At 43.5% G+C, this 20,311-nt stretch overlaps 1 protein-coding gene and 1 pseudogene across 2 annotated transcripts in view; one reads left to right on the top strand and one right to left on the bottom strand.

Annotated features, from left to right (window-relative positions):
• The window catches only part of LOC308423374, a 223,387-nt pseudogene that overhangs the window by 14,524 nt on the left and 188,552 nt on the right, over positions 1-20,311 (top strand). The gene's annotated exons all lie outside the window — the stretch shown is intronic.
• The window catches only part of LOC308423708 (uncharacterized protein), a gene marked incomplete at its 5' end in the record, with an annotated part of 32,641 nt that overhangs the window by 9,268 nt on the left and 3,062 nt on the right, over positions 1-20,311 (bottom strand). Inside the window, one exon of the mRNA XM_080920510.1 lies at positions 16,745-17,249. Coding sequence (XP_080776636.1) covers positions 16,745-17,249 — 505 coding nt within the window. The remainder of the gene's footprint in view (positions 1-16,744; positions 17,250-20,311) is intronic.

The raw sequence follows: 20,311 nt of genomic DNA, 5'->3' as shown, positions 1-20,311 counted from the left end.
GTGAGCAGAAACTACTTTAAAAGGTATGGAGAAGAAAGAACTGGGGATGACTCCCTCAGTAAGGCACTTACTTGCCTTGCAAACATGAGGAACCTTAATCCTCAGAACCCAAGAGAAAATGCACAACGTGTAATCTTAGCTATTAGAACACACAGACAAGTAGATGCCCAGGCTCACTGACAGCCTGTTTAGCCAAAATGGTGAGCCAATAAGAAGTCCTGTATCAAAAGAGGTGGTTGGCATTCCTGAAAATGATACCTGACCCTGCCCTCCAGCCTCTACATGTATGCACTCACATGCACACACATGCCCCCTACCTGTATACCCACAAACGTGTAAAAACATAAAAGGACCACACATACAAGAACTCTAGAAAGTATTTCTAAATCTAGACAGAAGCAGACAGAAAAACACAGAATCTATGTAGAATCCCAAATATATATATAAGCAGAGAATAACCTCTGCAAAAACAGATTACAATTAGGTCAAAAGAGAACCAAAAAAAAAAAAAAAAAAAAGCCATAAAGACTGTAAGACTGTAAAAGGAAATAGGATAGCTCTCACATGAAGACAAACACAAGAAAATAACATTAGAGCTCTCCTCAGCACCTCTCAGAGTCAGGAAATGTATTCCAGTTCCATAAAGTAAGTTAAAGGAAGATGGTCTCCATTACAACAACAGAAAATGAAACTCACAAGAATGAGTGAATGAAGGATGCAATCCATTACGCCCCACAGAAAACCAGCAGTCCTTGAGAGCAGACGCAGGAGAATCCCTGAATAAGCACCAATGGTACACTAAATGGGAGCAAACTGGAAGGTGTTTTCCCTAAGCTAGAGAAAGAAGTAAGCAGGCCCAGGCTCTTCACTTCTACTCAATACAGAGCCCGAAATCTCCACTAGAGCAACAAGAGAAAGGAATAGAACAAATTAAAGTGGGGAATGAAGAAGACAGAAGAGCCTTATTTGCAAATGGTATATTTTAAGCTTAAACAGCCCTGAAGGCTAACAGGAAGTTCATATCTCATTCACACTTTCAGAAAAGTGCCAAGGTCCAAAATCAACATGCAAAAATTCAGCAGCCCTTCTATACATTAGTAACAGCCTTGCTAGGAAAGAAATCAGAAAAATAAAAATCAGTTCCATTTGCAATGAATTGTTTAATGAAAGAAGAGAAAAGAAACTAGGAACTAGGAAATATAAAACTAAACTAGGAGAAAAATGACTTCTACGGGGAAATTGAAAACACCAAAGAAAGTAACCAAAGAACATGGGAGAAAAAGTTGAGACCTCCTATGCTAATGCATTGGCAGAGTTGGTACTATGTTACTTGCACTGTTAAAGCAATCTGCAGATTCAATGCAATTTCCATGTAAATTCCATTGAGTTTTTGCACAGAACTCTATTTGGAATAGAGAATCTATTCCAAAAGGCATGCACATGCAGAAGAGTCTCCAAAGATCTAAAGAAATCTCAAAGAGAAAAAGCAATGCTGGGAGCCTCACAATACCCGGTCTCAAATTCTGCATAGCCACAGAGACATAGGAGCAGAGCAGACACAGAATTCAATGTAATAGGAGACCTAGAAATAAAAATCACAAGGCTGTAGACACTTCATCTGTGACTATGTTGTCAGAAACATGCATTAATGAAGTGTAGCCTCCTGAACAACCAGTGCTGGCAAAACGAGGTGTCCACACATAAAATATGAGGCATCACTATCTCCGATAATGAACATCAATCAATTCAAAACCAACGTAAGACATTAATGGAACATCTAGAACTCAGAAACTTCTGGAGAAAAGCTTGCAAGACACTTTAAGATATAAGTTCAGACTAGGACATTTGAAAAGATTTCTAATAGCACAGGGAAAAAAAATCCCAATAATGGATAAATGTAATTATACGAAATGAAAGATTCTTCACAGCAGAGGGACAAGGGAGAGGGGATTGAAGAGAACTAGAGAACTGAGACAAATTTTCAGTAAGTATATGTCCTACATGAGATGCATAACTAGAATCTACAAAGAACTCCAAGAATTAAACACCAAAGTCATTCTTTTAATAAAAAAGGCATCTCTCAAAGAAAGAATAGAAATTATTAATAGATATTTGAATAAATGTTCACTATCTTAGCCATTGGGGAAATGCTTAAGACCCCATCTCTTGACTATCATCAAGAGAAGTTGGGAAGGTGAGGCTAATTAAAATACAATGCATGAAACTTGCCAAGGTTTAATAAAATATTTGTAATGAAAAAGAAATAAAGTCACAACAAATCCTAGCAAAGGCCGAGGGGGAAAATAATACCTTTCCACACCAAGTGAGGATGTAAACTGGTGCAGCCACTCCTGCAGAAAGAGTGAGTTGTCAAACACCAAGAACAGAGCTCTCACTGTGTCTGTCTGAATCCTGGTTATACCTAAGGATTTAAATCAAGACACTACAGAGATACCTGCACATCCACGCTAATCACAGCATTTTTCACAATAGCCAAGGTATGGAACCAGCCTAGGTATCATCAAATAAATGGGTAAAGGAAATGTGGTCCATGTGCAAAATGGAATTTTATTCATCTGTAAAGTCAAATAAACTATAAAAATCTCAGGAAAATGAATGTGAACTATAAATCATATTAAGTGAAATAATTCAGACACAAAAAAAACAAATATTGTGTGATTTCTATAATATTTGTAAGCTAGCATGTGTACAAGTGTAGGGCGTGTAAATAAAAATGAACCTGAAAGTATAAAATGGTTGGAAGTGGTCTAATGGAAGGGACAGCAGAGGAGGGCAATGGAATGTATTTGGAATGAAAGTAGCAAGAGGAATTATTTGAGAAGAGTATAGAGACCGGAAACAAGATTAGGGGGCAGGAATGGACAATTAAAAGTGAACTATAATCATACATATGAATGAAAACGTCAGTGAAACCCAGCACTTTGTATTTATAAAAAATGAGGTTCCATTTACATTATAGGTAGAACGCTAGTTAGATAGGTGGGAATGGGTGGATAGACACACGGAAACAAAACCATATCTTCATGAATATAGACAGCTTTGTTTAATCCCTTAAATATTCAACACACGTTTCCATTCCTTCATAATAGTCCAAATACATTTGTTCCCGCCAGTCAAATGTTTATGCTTACGGTGAATCTGATGACACCCTAAATTGAAAACTGTGATGAAAGTCCAAAGGCAGAGTGTGGAAGAATGTAAGGAGAGCCCTTACCACTTACATTCTGTAAGAGTAACGGTTGTGTGAACAGCAGTTTAGTTAGCTCAAAAGACACTCTTGTGACAGACGCACAGCCATTATGAAAATGGAAGCCTAAGCCATGCATTTTGAGGTCATACATAAACCAATGTTGCTCTGGCCCAGAAAGCCCAGGTGTGGAGCCTGTGGCAGAGTCTTCTGTAGATCATGACACTATCTACTTTTGTTTTAATTTATTTTCATTTATCAGATTTCTTCTGATCTGATCTCCTCACACTTTGCCTTGGGTGGGGGGTGTATTGCTCTGTTGCACTGACCTTTAGGGTTGTTTATATGCTCTCTTTCTAAAATAATAAATTGTCCTTCAGTTTATACATTGGTGTCTTTGTGTTCAGTTAAGATTATCTTTATTATTAAGATTAATGCTATCAATTATTAAGACTCTAAGATTGTCTATTATTAAGTGAGATTATCTCCCTGAACACAGGAGTTCTGAATGTTGATCTTTGAGTTAGGAGTCTGTGTCTGCTTTTCCCACCTCATATGACAGTGTGTGCTTGGTTATTGTCATCTTGTCATTATTCTCCTTTTAAACAGAATTGGCATCTTGTCTTTAGCTTATGAAATCACTCTCAAATTCCTCTGAAATCTGAACATGGCCACTGTTTCTGGAGCTGCCCTTTTAAACTCTGCACCAGCGTTCTGTTTAAAACATTGCTGAAAGCTTGGCTCTGCTGGTCTTTGTCATAGGACCACAGACCCCAACACTGCTGAGAACTAAGTCATTATGAGCAAATGGTCTGAACCAGAGAAAGCAGAGCAAGGGAGCTCTTTCTGGAAGCACTATTTAAATGCTGATGTTCTTACCTGTGGCCTTTGTACTAAACTAACCAGCCACCTCTTTTTTTGTTTGTTTGTTTTGTTTTGTTTTTGAATGGATGTGGGTGTCTTTCCCTAACAAAGGAAAAAGTCTGACATAAAACAACATATTTATATGTCTGTAAGTAGTACATGCCTTCGACCAAAAAAGTAGTAGCCAGGTCCAAAGACTTACCATTTGGTCTGGTGAGAATCCATTCTCACAGAGAATATGGATTTGGACTTGGTGATCATTATGTGTGAGCCTAACCCTCATGAAAGTTTAATAAGCTGAACCTAATCACTGTCACCATGAAACAGTGGCAGCACAGGTTAGAGCTTTGCTTCCATGTTTCCCATGGGAAAGAAACAAGGATCTGAAGCACTCTGCAAACCATCCTATCTTGTTCTGAATGATAAATGCTTCCCATGTTTGCATTTAAGAATGCCACAATGGAAGTGAACGGAGGGGGGAAATAATGCCACAGCAAACTGACACCCTGTCATCACCACCATCAGTGACCTCACTCCTCCATAGGGAAATCCATCTGAGCCACAGGAAAGACAACAGCTTGACAATGTACACTGTCACCTCTTCTCCTACTCTAAAAGTGAGGATTACCTTTGTTACCTATATACTTGGAAAATTAAAAAAAATGAAGATGTTTTTGATAAGCTAGGGCAAGTGAACGTTCCAGAAAAATTAAGCACTGAATAAGAAAATTTCCTGTATGTTAAGTAGATTTTTAACTATTTTCTATTACAATTTCTACTGTCATGTTGGGGTTTTGTCAATGAATTTGATAACCACTGGAGGCCACTGGCATTTAAGAACAGCTAGCTTCTGTGAGATGTCCACACTATAAGTTGTTTTCCCACTGCATAAGGAAAGGAAAAACATGCCGGGGGACATTAATGATTGTATAATCATATAGGACAGACACATTGGTGCCCAACTTCTCCCAAGGCAATGAGTTTACCCCATCCCATGTGAGGAGACAGTCAAAGGAAAACGCTTGTAGCAGAGGATGAAAGCAGAGTTGTTGGAACTGGTCCTGCAAATGCCTGGAGAGAATGCTGTTTGTTGTGCTAGCAGACAAGGAAAGGCCAGTCATGGGTCACACTGCATTTGTGTTGAGCTTCATCCTTGAACATATAGCCAAAGAAATGCTGGGAACCTATACAAATATGTTCTCCCAGTCAAAAAATGTGTTTGGTAAGCATCCCTTAGGATGCCCCAGCAAAACGCCCAAATTATTGAGTGAACAAGACAGAAGCTACCATTCACTTTCTGGTTGCCTTCAATGCTCTTCTTTCTGTCTCTCCTAGTGGCTACTTCATCATCTCACAGGTATTCATCTACCCTTGGACTCCTGTCAGGATGCCTGAATTTCTGAGTAACTGAGAAGTTAGAGGTGGACAGACTTCACTTGCTTGGGATCAAAGTTCATCAAGAAGATATTAATAACACCTTGAATATCATCTTATGCCAGTGACGCACAGCCTTCCTAATGCTGGAACTGTAATTCTTTTCTACTTTGTATCTATAACTTTGCTACTTTTATGAATCGTAATGTAAATATCTTTTATTTGGAATATCTGATATTTGACCCCAAAGGGGTCATAACCCACAGGTTGAGAACCACTGCCCATGTCCTGCTGTCTAGAGAGAAGGCATTGTTGATGGACATCTATGTTTTCTTTCATTAATAATTACACCAAGAAAAATGATAATCAATAACCTTATCTTTCTGAGATATAAGCCACATGGGGCTTACTTTTTTTTTTTTTCCTTAAGGTAAAGACAACAAGGCCATTCAAAACAGTCACTGTATCGTGACTGCCAACAAAGTCAAGGGATGCCCTTGTACTTCAGCCTCACATTGTTCTGTAGGGAATCTCCTAAAGCCAAAGGAAGTAAGGCAGTGTCTGGGGTTCAGGGAATATGACTTCTGGGATTTGGAAGCCTTCCTCCTGGAACTGTGCCACAGGTAGCTCTGATCTGAACAGATTCAAGAAGGCCCTGCTACAACTGATTAATATAGCTGGTCTGCTGTGGTTCCACAAATGGTTCTTCACAAGGCAAGATTGAGCTCCATTGCTCTAAGAACTCAGGATCAGCAGACTGAAGTCCAGTCTCCATGTCACTTAACCCCTTTATGCTGTTGAAATAAAGTCACAAGCACACTGTGATTAAAGGGGACAGAGATCCAAGCCATAGCTCTCCAGCAAGAGGCAGAAAGTCATCTTAGAGACACCAGCAGCTGCTGGTTTCAAAGACTATTTGCCACAAAGGTATCTAAATTTGTCTACAAAATTCTGAACCTCTGGTGTTGGCTCCCAAGAATTTCTCTCTACAGCAAGCTCCCTTGGCCACTGTAATATGTAGACATGTTTGTAAATCTTTATCTCTCATAACTTTCAGGGAAGAGATTTGGAGAAGACAAGGACTGTCCGTACCAACACATCAGCTACATACTTCATCTGTCACTTTATGGTGACAATGGCATAGCTTAAAGCACTCTGGGTCTATATTTTGGGGCTAAATACACATACTCAAGCACTTTAAAGCTCCTATCCTAAGCTTGTTTTATAAGCCTCATGGGGCGAACAACCCTTCAGTCTATCGGAAATCAGGGGATTCCAGGAATATGAAAATTTCAGTGCTGAATCCAGGAGAATGAGGGTCAAACTGAGACACGTGATTTCTCCTTCTGTTGGACTGGCCGATGTCTTTCCATGTCTGCTTTCTGAAATAAAGCTTTTCATCACTACAAGTGTCTCCTTAGGCATCATGTAAGCCAGAGTTGTGCAATTGGGTCCATGAACCTGCAGCCTCAGTATCGGGTCAAAGCTTTTAAGAAAGAAATCTGGGGTTCTCTCCTGGACACTGAACCAGAACCTCCAGGAACAATGCCCTGAGATGTGTTTTTGAAAAGCCCTGATGTGAAGGATGCCCACATTTCTTTATCCTGTCTTCCTCATCTTTCACAGGCCAAAATCAGATCTCTGTTTGGCAACAGAGCTATAAACCGGGTAATAGGAAGAGTCAATCAATGCTAATATTGGCCAGAGACATTTTGAAAAAGAGCAGCCAGCAGCTTAGACATTTATGCTGATCATTGTTTTTGTGAATCACATACCTCAGAGGCTGCAGGGAAAGTTTTAGGTCCACAGAAAAAACTGGAGTCTGAACAAAAGAGCTAAGGGCAGCCAGCATCTTCAGGGCTAATATCCCAGAACACTTCAAAACTGTCAATGCTGGAAGTACCTAATCAAGCCTTCTTCATGGCTTTGTTTTCAGGATGAATTGACAGTAAAAGTCATTAAGGGCTCAGTGATTTTAAACCTATACTTATTTGGTGCCTTTAGTGTTTCATTGTCCTGAAAAGACACCATGACCAAGGCAACTCTTATATGGGGCTGGCCTGTGTGGGACCATGAAAAGCACTCCTTTTGGATTCCTGATTGAGAGGGGTTGAAGCCCTGGGGACCCTAAGGAATGGTAGGTGCTTCCCTAAAAATTTCCAGGTAACCAGGCTGCAGTCACTGGCCAACGCCCTCCATAGATTCGTGGACATCAGTCACATAGGGCAACAATGCCCCAAGCCCCTCCTCCACAGGTGAGGATGTGACCACAGGTCGAGGAGGCTCAAGGCAGTTCTTCATTATAATGAGGAACCCAAAGGCCTGGAGGCTTAGCCAATTAGCCTTTCTTTACAAGACACTCCTTCCTGCAAAAGGTGTTTAATGTCAAGCCCACCCTGAGAAGATGGGATATAGTTCTACTCATCCACTTTCTGCAATGACAATAAACACCTTAAAACCATGAACTATCTCTTTTCATACGGACCCGTGGTCGAAGACTGTAGAGAAGTCCTTTGCTTACAGAGCCATGACTAATATCCCGTAGAAGGCCTCCCTGTGTTCCTAGCTGCAGCCAAACCCAAACCAAACCTGCAGCCAACCACTGACAAGACAAGGACTCCCTCCTTGGGACCAGCAGGAGCCCCCCTCCTCTTCCCCCACAGCCCAGGGCTAGATCCTGCCTGCGGCCCCTACTCCATTCCCAGCTCTTCCGCATCCAGCGATGCCTAGTTTCCAAAAACCTGGAAACCAGACGACCCCTAGCTTTGTCGCAGGCCCAGGGATCCCCAGCCAACTCCGGCTGACCATCCCATGCCTCAGGCCGTGCTTCACCACCCCTGAGCGCTGTCCCTGCATCTTCCCACATCCGGACACCTGCTTGGCAGCCCAAAAGGTCTGTACCTTCAGATATTTAGTCCATCATCATTACAGCAGAAAGTGTGGTAGTGGGCAGGTAGATTTGATGCTGGAGGAACCAATAGTTCTACATTGATACGAAGGCGGCCAGATGGAAACTGATTCCACGCTGAGTGGAGCCTGAGCATAGGAGGAGAACTGAAAATCCATTCCCACAGGGACAGCCTTCCTCCAACAAGGCCACACCTACTCCAAGGCCACAATTCCTGATAGTGCCAATCCCCATGGATCAAGTATGCCAACGTAAGGATCTATGGGGGGCCAACCTATTTAAAAGCCACCAGACTTAGGGGAAAGTTTATTTTAAAGCAATGAAGAGTTCCATAAAGTAAATTAATACCCTACTATTTTAACTGTCTTAAAATCAAAATGATTATTGTGAAGGTCAAAATAAATTTTCAAAATATTTTAAATGACAAAAAACAAGGTAACTTTTTAAAGACATTGCCTACTTTTTATCAGATGTCTATTAATAAATTCATATGAATCTCTATATTAATATATACATGAAAGGAAATACTAAATTAAAATGATTCTTGATATATAACATACTGTATTTCCCTTTTAGCCAACATCTAACTATGTAACCCAGGATAGCTTCAAATTTGAGATGTTCCTACTGGGGTCTCCTAAATGCTGAAAGTACACTGCTGTGCTGGTTTGTTTTCATCAACTTAGCACAGACTAGAAACTTCACCCACTGATAAACTACAGTGAGCACACCTATGGGGCGTTGTCTTGATTGGTGACTAATATACCAGGGCTCAGCTCACTTGGGCTTGCCACCCCTAGGCAGGTAGTTTTGGGTCATATAAGAAAGCAAGCTGAGCAAGCCATGGAGAGCAAGTTAGAAAGCAGCATCCATCTCTGCTCTCTGCTTTAGTTCCTACCTCCTTGTTCGTGTCTCAGGTTTCTACCCTGCCTTCCCTGATGATGGGCTATGATGTGAAAATCTAAGCCCAATAAACCCTTTCCTCCCCTAAGTACTTTTTGTCATGATGTTTTGCCTCAGCAGCAACTGAAAGCAAAGGATGCCAACCACCATATTTGGCAAAAAAAAAAAAAAAAAAAAAAAAAAAAAAAAAAAAAAAAGAAAGAAAAAAAAAAAGAAAGAAATAAAAAGCATTTTTTAACAATTGCATAGTTTTGACATTTGACTTGTTACAGTTGGTCTCTTTGCTTAATGAACAAACAATTGAGTGCAGTTTCTTCTCCAAGCATCACGCCTATAATTTAATCTTGGCATGGTGAAGCAAATGAAAATGAAAAACCCCCTCTGAAAACCCACCTCTGATAAACTAGAGCTCTCTTCACAAACCTCTCATCCAATCATCACCGCTGTCATCATCATCACATCATGTTTCTCATTAATCAGGCCCGTCTCTCCATAACAGAATGCAGTCAAACTGGCTATAGTTGATTCCCCAGCTAGCCTGCTGAAGGCTGCTCAGGCTTCAGCTGCATAGTAGGCCTCATAGGAGATAATTCAACTTTTTCCCTTCCACCCTCCCATCCACCCACAGATAATCCCCAGACAGCAAGAACAGTTATCACACCATCTTTAGCAGAGCTGAAAATCTAACAGTGCATCTGGGACACACAGGCTCACTTTCCTATCCTACATACCATGATAATTCTGAGGTTCGCTTCCATTGGCTAAGTTTTAAAACACCAAAGAAATTGCATTTCTTATGCAAATAATAAACTAGCAAGGTTTAATCAATGACATATTCTAGGGGAGAAAACATAAGTATTTCAGCGATAAACGATTATTAATATACAGAAAATTAATTTAAAAAGAAAAAGTGAATTCTGTCCTCTCTATCTGGATGGACAAGCGTTATCAAACTGAGTGATTATTAGTATCTACTGATGTGACACACACTTAGAAACCTGGGTGAACCAACATGAGATCAGTGTGAGGCACATGGGCAGCAAAGGTCCAAAGAGGGAAGTTCAACATAGCCATAACTCTAACAAGACACAGGAGGATCTAAACCTCGCCCCAAGACTCCCTTTAACAAAAACAATGTGAAATTTAACTTTACTGCTGCAAAGGCAGACCATGGCAGTGCCCTGCAAGAAATACCTTTGCTCAGTAAAGTTAAATTTCATTCATAAAGCATGAAAAACAACCTATGAATGTCAGAGTTATAAATGTGAGTAAAGTAGTTGAAAGTGAACATGATTTGCCCACTGTAAACTCATTTGTAAATACAAGGGACCGTCAGGATGGCCATGTGCCCATCAGACTTCCCAGCAGGTGACATGCTAGTACCATGGAGTCGGGGACTTGACACACAGTGACTCCTTAAATGTTTTGTTGCAGCTGTCTATCTGTATTTCACTGGACTTTGAACACCTGGAACAAGACGGGGCCCTGGTCATTACTCTGTCTTTACTTATACCGACATCTAATGACTGTTTCTGTAATGTTGAATAAATACATTCTGAATCCTTTCTGCTTCTCAGACTCCCAGCTGCCAGTGGACTACCACATGGCATAGTGTGTAAAACAGAACAGCAAACACCCATGTACTCAGGGATATTTCCCCCATCTGCCAATTCTGGCTACTACCCCACTCCTAGAGCTCTGTATGCATGAGAAAAGAGCTCCGGTTCTCAGAAGAAACATTCCTTGAAGTTGGTCATCAAAAGAGGCATTGACAGATGCCTTGAACATGGCTCAAAGCTGAGAGTCATGGTGTTCTGATATGCTGGGAACTGCAATCTAACTTCCATATCATGGTAAAAGAAGGAACGCCAGAATGTGGATGCCTCAGTCCTTCTTAGAAGGGGAAAATACTCACTTATACAAAATACTCACAGGAGGAAATACAGGGACAAATAGAGCAGGGACTGAAGAAAAGATTATCCAGAGACTGCCTCACCTGGGGACCCATCCCATATGCAGCCACCAAACCCACACACTATTGCTGATGCCAAGAAATGCTTTCTGGCAGGAACACGATATGAATGCCTCCTCAGAAACTCTGCCAGAGCCGTACCAATACAGATGAGTTTGATTACAGCTAACCATAGGACTGAACACGAGGACCCCAATGAAGGAGCTAGAGAAAGGACTGAAGGAGCTGAAAGGGTTTGCAACTTCATGGGAAGAACAACAATATCAACCAACCAACCCCTCCAGATCTCCCATGGACAAAAACACCAACCATTGAGCACACATGCTTCAGTTACATATGTAGCAGAGGAAAGCGTTGTCTAGTATCAATGGGAGGAGAGGCCTTTGGTCCAGTAGGTGCATTTTCCCAGTGTAAGGGGAATGCTGAGGTGCTGAGGTGGGAGTGGATGGTTGGGAGAGGGAGCACCTTCATGGAAGCAATGGGAGGGGGAGGGGAATAAGAGTGGGAGGAAAGGGGATAGCATTTGAAATGTAAATACAGAGAATATACAATAAAAATCATTTTAAGTATCTGATTAGTACTACCCTGGAAGCTTTGCTATTTTCCATATATTACATGACCAGATCAGGCTAGGTGTAGAACCAGAACAAACTGCCAGCTGCCTGCCCTCTAAGTTCTTAAGTAAGACTTTACTCATTGTACTCAGCTTTCTGCAGAAAGGAGGATACATAGGCCTGTCTCATCAGTGAAAGCAACAGGACCTCCACCTAACGCTCACTGACTTCTGCCCACTTCTGTTCCCTCTTTCTTTCACCACGATTCTCCACATTTCATACGGCTAGCACTGTGTGCATAAAGGGCCTGACATTCCCTGCAGGGGAAAAAGTGAGGACTAATTGCAATGAGACAAGTGTTACTAGGCATTGGATGTCACCAAGTTGATGGGATGTGACCGCATGGCAGGGCATATGGGCCAGAGCTTAGGTGAGCAGTCAGCCCCTCAGTCCTAGCATAAAGATGGTGTCTATAAGCCATTGGCAAACTCATTTGCAAGCAAAGGCTTCATCACAGGCCCGCCAAAGTGGGCTGGAGATAGCTCCAGTGAGAAGGCATCAGTGACCATTTTCTAAAGATGTTGCAAAAGACCACACACAGCGTAAGCTACTGTGGTGATTCAAATGGGTGTCCCTCAGATGGTTGCCTGGAGTCTATCACAAATGCCTGAAGTACAGTGGCCTTTAAATGAAGCCCTGAGGCTCAAATAGTACTAAGCACATGGGATCCATTGATCAGCCAGGAGTCTCTCAGCCCTGTATTTTCTGATTATACTTCCTTCATCAAGAGCCTCTGCCTTATCCTGAGCTGCATCCTTGTTTCTGCTGCAATACTCCTGGCCTGTCATTGAACACTCAGCACTCTCCTGGTTACTTTACCTCTTTATCATATGGTCCCTGTGAATTCTGACTGATTTGAATGCCTCCGGGAACTCCCGTGCTAAGCTCAGGACCTACGGTTTACATGGGAGGAGTCAGCTGCCTCCACCATTGGACTTACTCCTGCTTACACACCATCTGTCCTCAGCTTTCAGACAATAGCAAGGCAGGAACTTAGGACATTTCCCCCACCCAACCCCCGCTGCTTATTTAACCTTTTTGTCAGCCAAATATTCATTGATAAACTGTTCTCCTGTATACTTTGTTAAGGGGAAAAGAAAAGAAAGTAGAATTTCTCTGTGTAAAGTATTTTGCCTGCACATTGACAACTGTGCTCTATCATAATATAGCATGACCTTGAATTTCCAGTTGTGTCTCTTGTCCTAAATTGTCCCTGGTCCTTTTGATGGTGTCCAATGCTCTACATGATGTTCACATTTCCGGTTTTAAGTTAACATGTGTGAAATGTGGTTTTCCCTTCTGAATACCATGTATCTCAGCTTGTCTGTAAATAGAGTTGATATGCTTGCAGTTAAACAACACAAGGAAGAAGAAAAGAAAAGAAAAGAAAAAGAAGCTCCAGGAATTATCTCTGGTTATTTTCTAGTCTTCTTCAACCCTAATATCCAGTCATACGAACTCTAAAATCTGAGAAGTATATTCATTTCTCTTCAAGTCTATTTTTACCTCCCTGAGTCACCATGAGGTTACCTGAGGTCAAAGAGCCCTCTGCAATCTGACAGATGTGCTCACCTACCCTGCCCAGCACCTAGACTCTTGCTCGCAGGAGGCGAGCTGGATCTTAGTGACTTGATCCTTCCTCAGGCTGAGTACCTTGTGTAGCAAATAAGCTTCAGAAACTCATAATCCTGCTACCATTTTTTTCTCCTACACTACTGCAGAAGCCTTCCTTCCACTACTGCAGGGGCCTGCCCAAAGTCTACATCATTGCCTGTTCTTTGCAGGAAACCCAAAATGGTCCCCTATAATCTTCAGCTACCTCAACTGTCTCACTTCACAGTTCACCATCCATCAGTTTTTCACCCTGTGCATTGTAGCGTTTCGTGATTTGGCCGTGGTTCATTCCTGTGACCTACTAGCTTGCTCTTGCTCTGGCTGCCTTCCTCTTTTCTAGAAAAGCCCAGCTCCTTTGCACTGACTGGAGCTCTTTCTTCAGCCTGGGGTATAAACACTGAGTTGACCTCTACCTGGCTCATCTCATACTTTCATTCTCTTCCATGCACGGCCTGTTGTACTTGGCTAATGGCAACTTGCTTTTAGTGCTGTAATACATCCTCCTGCCCCTCCTGCCAAAACTCAGCTCTGAACCTCTTACTTGTGGGTAACCAACCATAGTGTGTCCTTGTTTCTCCCATCTAAGGGGGGCATTATCAAAAATTTTGTGGTCACATTTCTCTTGGTTTCCTGGGTCACTTGTCTTTGTATATTCTTAAATAGTTAGGCTTTTGATCTTAGTTGTTTTGAATGTAATTTTAAAACTCATGCTATATGTGGTCTTCATGTTCAACTTTTCACTTAAGATTATTACATCTTTAATAATAAGATTACGTTATTAATAAAAGGAAGAACTGGACCCTTGGGGATCTTAGTGACTGAACCACCAACCAACAAGCATATACGGGCTGAACCTAGGCCTCTCCACATATATGTAGCAGACGTGCAGTTTGGTCTTCATGTGGGTCCCAAACAACTGGAGTGGGGGCTGTCCTAAAAGCTGCTGCATGTCTGTGGGATAAGTTCTTCTAGCTGGGCTGCCTTGTCTGGCCTCAGTGGGAGAGGATATACCTAGCCCTGCCACTAATTGATGTGCCAGTATGTGGGGATACCCAGTGGTCCCCAACCCCAGAGGAGAAGGGGGAAGGAGAGGGGGTAACTGGTAGGGGGCAACGCAAAGTGAATAAAAGATGGATAAAACAATAATATTGTTGCAAGTCATTTAGTCTACTTTTTAAAAATTTTGTGCACATACATATATGGGTGTGTGCATGTGTATGTATGTATGTAGAGGCCAGAGGTAGATCTCAAGCATATCCCTCAGTCTCTCTCCACCTTTCTTCCTAAGAGAGTCTTTTCAGTAGCCAAGTCAACTTGACAGGTTGGACAGCAAACTTCCAGACATCTTATCCATGCATCCTCAGGGCAAGGATTATGGGTGTGTATTGTTATGGCTGGTGTTTTTACACAGGCTCTGGATTCACACTCAAGTCCTTGTGGTGTCACAGTGGCCATTTTACCCGAGTCATCCCCAGTACCCTATTTGGTTTTGATGGCTATATAATATTCCCCCCATGTGGCTACTCCAGGCTACTGTAGCCACTCCCTAGTAGCAGGTACCGAGGTCCCTTCCATGTTTTTGTTTACTGGAAGCCAGACTGTAGCATATGTCTGTTTACTTGTCTCTTCCTGAAAATGTGCCCATTTGCTCATGAGTTGGGTCACAGATGTGACAAATGATCGGTGTAGAATGACACTCTATTTCCAACGTTGTGTGTCCCTGCAGTGAGGTATGAAGATGCTGTGGACCCATGTACTCTTTTCATCGTCTGAATGCTGACGATCTGGAAGACTTCAGTGTAGTCTTCAGTTTTGCCTGAGTGTTTGTTAGAGGTAATTGTGATTAATTCTTACATTGATGGGTTAATCTGTAGTCTAAACTCTTCAAGGTTTCACTCACTGTTCTCTATGTGGGGACAACTTTTAGTTTGCTTGTTGTTACTCATGTCGTTTTTGCTTTCTGAGAGAGACGGGTCTTCTGTATCTCATGTTGGCTTGACCATGAATTTATGAACCCCCTGCCTTTATCTCTCAAGTAGTTGGACTATAGGACTTAAAGGGTGAAACCTGGGGCTTTGTGTGTTCTAGGAAAACACCTTACCATCTGGGCTGCACCTCAGCCTACACCACAGAGCTACGTTTTGTGCATTGCCCTGTTCTGTTTTCTTTATGAACGTATCATTATCTGGGGCGGTCTAGCTCGTCCACTGATTATCATCTGTCTCCCTCAAATAGAACAAGACAATCTTGGCTGCCTTGTTCATTCTTTTACCTCTGGTGGCTAAGAACTGCATTGAACACAGCACAGACACTTGAATACACGAGGGACAGTGTCGTGTGACAGACGAAGAGTGTACAAGAGCATTGCTCTAGAACCAGATACAGTGAGTTTCAATCTCAGCGTCTCCAGTCATTCTGAGCAGGGTCAAATGACTTAACACATCTGTTCCTGCGTTGCTTCAACCATGAAAAGAACTGCTTTATGTGATATCCTGGGAGCATTACCATGCATAGATTTCTTAGAATAATGCAAGTGTACCTACTGCTTGATAAATGCGGTTATTATCATGAAAGGCTTAGCACTGCTGTTACCTTTCCTTGGCTTGGGTATAAAGGACTCAGACTAGCATGGCTTTCCAGAGTACCTACTGCCCCTCATGTTTAGCATCTACCTGGTCTTAAAGGTTCTGGTTCTCATAGCCAAGCAAAGCAGACAGATAAGCCCAAGGAATTCTATTTCTTGTCAAGAAAATCATCCTGTCGTTGGTGCTGATGAAGCCAAGCTGAGAATGTGTCCAGGTTTTTAATGAGTGGGTACCTCACAAGCCACCACCCCCCTTACTCCCAAGCTTGCATCACATACAGAATCACAGCACTCTTCCCTCCCTCTTTTTATTTTGGCTCAGTTTCAAAGAGAAGACAGACAGGCGAGTTAGAAAGACAACTGGTGAGGGCACACAAGACAAGAAAAGAGAGGAGCAGAGAATTAAAGCAAGGGAAAAGGCTGAAAGAGCAAGAGGGGTACTTCAGATCAGCGTGGAATGGACCTTCTAGTGTAAACAGTAAGATGCTGAAATTGAAACCAGAGGAAACCCCGCCCATACCCACACAGGGGAATACTTTTCTCTCGGGAGTGGGGAGGCTAGGTAAAAGTGGTATTAGGAAAAGACTGGATGACCAGAGGCCTGGGTCGGGCAAGGGAGGCAAACCTCTTCATCTTGCCTGGGGGAAGCTGGCCTCATTAGAACTGTAGTCCCCAGTCAGTGCCATCTCAGTTGAGGGCTTACCTCCATCTGTAACCCGGAATCCCGCTCCATTTGAAGCATCCCTTGCCTCAAAGTGGTAAGCTTGGCCTTGCTTAAACATGTCAGGGGGCCCAGCCCCAGGGCATTTCCACTGAGATTCCCAGCCGATTCCTCAGGAGGAACTGTTTCCATTTGAGATGGACCAGGGATCCTGGCCAGGACCAGCAGCTTTTCAGAGCCAAATTCCGTGACAGCTGGCCGAGAGCCAAGGGGCTGCAAGGAGCCCCTGGAGGTGGGCAGCGAGCCGGGGGCGAAGCTGGGACCAGCCAGGCCCCAGCTGCCCACTGGTGAAGGTCCAAGTCCACACCTTGGGGACAGGCTTCTGCTTGTCCCCGCTCCAGTACGACAGTGCTGAAATTGCAGGGCTCCCCAAGATGCCCCGCCACCACTGGGGGACTTCCTCCTTCCCACGTCCTTGGCAGGCAGGCGGGAGAGCACTGGTGGGCGGGGGGACCCCGACTGATCAGGGTTGTCGCCGACCTTGAGGCTACCAAGGGTTGTGCGTGAGCTAAAAATAAACGCGGGTGCGCGCACCGACACACACACACACACACACACACACACACACACACAGAGGCATGCATGCCTGTACAGCCTCTGCTTGGCATTTCTCTCCCAGAAAAAAACAATTGTTCATAAACAGTCTAAAGCACAGGAGAGGGAACCCTGTGCTAGAAACATCATGCCCAAGACCAAATTTGGGGATGATTTGAATTTTTAAGGTTTGGATTGAAGCGTCTCAAAAAATAAAAGGACCCAGGACAAATTTCATGCTCTCTGCGTGTGGGGAATGGAGACATAGGACCTAATTACAGGGGTGGCTTATTCTAATTCACAGTGGTTTAGAGTGAGAAAGCAAACAATGATGCGGGGCTTTTTCTGCTCCTGGTCGGCAGCTAGCGCGGCGCCATAGGGGTTAATGCCGTGCGCAGCCTGCCTGCCGGCTTTCCCAGGCAGGGAGCGTGCGCCCCGCTCTGGGGAGAGCCGGGGATCACACCCGCCCGCTGGGCTCCAGGGGCGCTCCCCACCCCATGCTATTTATAGATCAGCTTCCAGCTGCTGCTGGGAGCTCACCCGCTAGGGCTTGTGGAGTTTGAGAGCCTTCCAGAAGCAACGAATTTTCATAAATTCTCTGAATGGCAAAGATGTCTCTTTATTGTCGCTGTTCAGTCTAGCTACCACGTTTATTTCACATTAGTATTATTAGAATTATCCTCTCTCTCTCTCTCTCTCTCTCTCTCTCTCTCTCTCTCTCTCTCTCTCTCTCTCTCTCTCTCTCTCTCTCTCTCTCTCTCTCTCTCTGTGTGTGTGTGTGTGTGTGTGTGTGTGTGTGAGAGAGAGAGAGAGAGAGAGAGAGAGAGAGAGAGAGAGAGAGAGAGAGAGAGAGAGAGAGAGAGAGAGAGAGAGTCCTCCTTGCAACATTCTTGGCAGGTTAAACTCATAGTCATGCATAATAAAAGGTATACAGAGTACTGAAAACTGCCATCTTCTCTGTCCTCTCTGACTGTCTGCTATCTGAGGACTGCAGACTCCTCTGCTTGCACTGTTGTGACCCTAGGGCCTGTGGCGAGCCACCCGCAGGTCCAATTCTGGTGCCTACTGTGGATTCTCAGCCCCAGTAGACCACAAAGGTAGAGAGAGTGGAGATATATCTGCCTGGTTTCCTACGCTCAGCATAAACTAGAGCAGACTGCTAGTCTAGAAAATTCTAAACTGACTCTATTCCCAAGCTCCTTTCTGCAAAGATTGCTTTCTGAAAACACATAGTATCTTTGATTCTGTTAATCTGATATCTTTGATATCTGGAAAGGCATTGTTACCCCCTGGAGGCTGTAGAGGATCGGGACCCCCCAGGAAGGGACCGCACTGCATTGGAAAAACCTCCCAAGGCCCAGTAGCCTGGCAGTGCCTTGGGTGGGAAGCACTAAGCCATTGACACTTGACTGTTTTTCTAGGTCCTCTTCCTTCCAGTCTGTAGATATTTTTCCTTCAGAGTCGACTTCAGTGTCACAAAAGTTTATTATTTATTTAACTGCATTTAGCCAGGATGAACCTAAATGGCAGGTTCTAATTAATTCAATCTCATTAAATTATGAGCTAGGCATCAGTCCCTTTGGATTCAGTTCCCTGCCACAGTGTAGTCACCCTGTGTGTTTTCCCACACCCTCATGAAGACAGGGTACAGAGCACCTTGTTCCTGTCAGGGATGCAGGCTGGGTTCCAGGGGAGATGCTAGAGGAAGACTCTGCAGCTCCTGTTCATCCCGGATGCTTATATGGAGATGTCAGTTGGCTTTCCCAACTGTGCTTCAGCTCTCCTTTGTCATCGTAGATACTCCATGGAGTTTGTTAGGGATTAAACGTGGGTGCATCTGTATGCCCTGCTTGTACCAGAGACCAAAAGCTCAACAAACATGAAATATTATGGCCACCCAACTCTGAATTAGAGTTGATGTGAGTGAATTTGTGCAAAGGACTTTTTTGATAAAATCTGTTTTGTGGATGCACATCCAAGCTTCAGTATGCTCAAGCAGGTTCCTTAAAGGTATCTATGTGTAAAGTCATTATCCTGCATTCTTTTCTTCCACAGGTAAAAACAAAACAAAAACAAAAAATTACTAGCTCCTCCAAAGGCCTTTAAAAAGTTCTTCTGCTAAGCCACACACTATTCTGATGCCATTAGAGAATCCCCCACATGCAGTGGCCCAAGGCTGTCCTGAGGAAAACACTTTGAGGTATGGACATTTCTTTAATCCCGAGACCACTCTATGAAGTTTTCCGATGCTCTATGATAGAGAGTTTTTTCTATTTAATTGGAAACACAAAACTCAGTGTAGTTTCCTCTGACCTTGTATTTCTAAAACCTCAAACTGTGGAGAGTAAGAACAAGTTCTGTAGGACTCTCAGATCCGGGATTCTCCAACCCTTAAAGTGAGGATTGATGATTCTCCAACCTCTGACTCAGGAAAGGCAACACCCCAAATCACTCACAAGAAATGGTCTTGATGCAAACTGCAAGAGGATTTTTATTTCAAGTGTGCTGGGGCCCACAACCATATACCAGGCAGGGTTAGAGGGTTACGGACACTGAAAGGAGAATCGGGACAGCTTTTATAGGGTTCACAAGGAAGCCTGGGAATCACACACTGTTGGGATTCTGCAAACCCCCTCTCAGTTACCTAGCAACAGCCAGGTATACCCCACCCCTCAATTACCCAGCAGTGGCCAGGTATGCTCCGCCCCAGTGACCTGACACTATAAAAGGAGCTGCTTGACCCCTCCTCTCTCTCTTGGCCTCTCTTGCTCTTGCAGCCTTGCTCTCCCACTCCTACCCCTCCACTTCCCTTTCCCTTCCCCCTCTCTCCCACGTGCTCATGGCCGGCCTCTACTCCTCTACTTCTCTCTCTCTCTCTGTCTCTACCACCCTCTTAACTCTCCCATGACCTGAATAAACTCTATTCCGTACTATACTGTTGTGTGGCTGGTCCCTCAGGGAAGGGATTCCCAACATGGACCCCCCCCCAGAGGCATCTCCCTTGCCCCCAGGCCT

This window comes from Micromys minutus (genome assembly GCF_963924665.1).
Source record: "Micromys minutus genome assembly, chromosome: 8".
NCBI lineage: Eukaryota > Metazoa > Chordata > Mammalia > Rodentia > Muridae > Micromys > Micromys minutus.
Note: the sequence above shows the minus strand (reverse complement) of the source record. Positions and strands in the feature narration are given on the sequence as shown.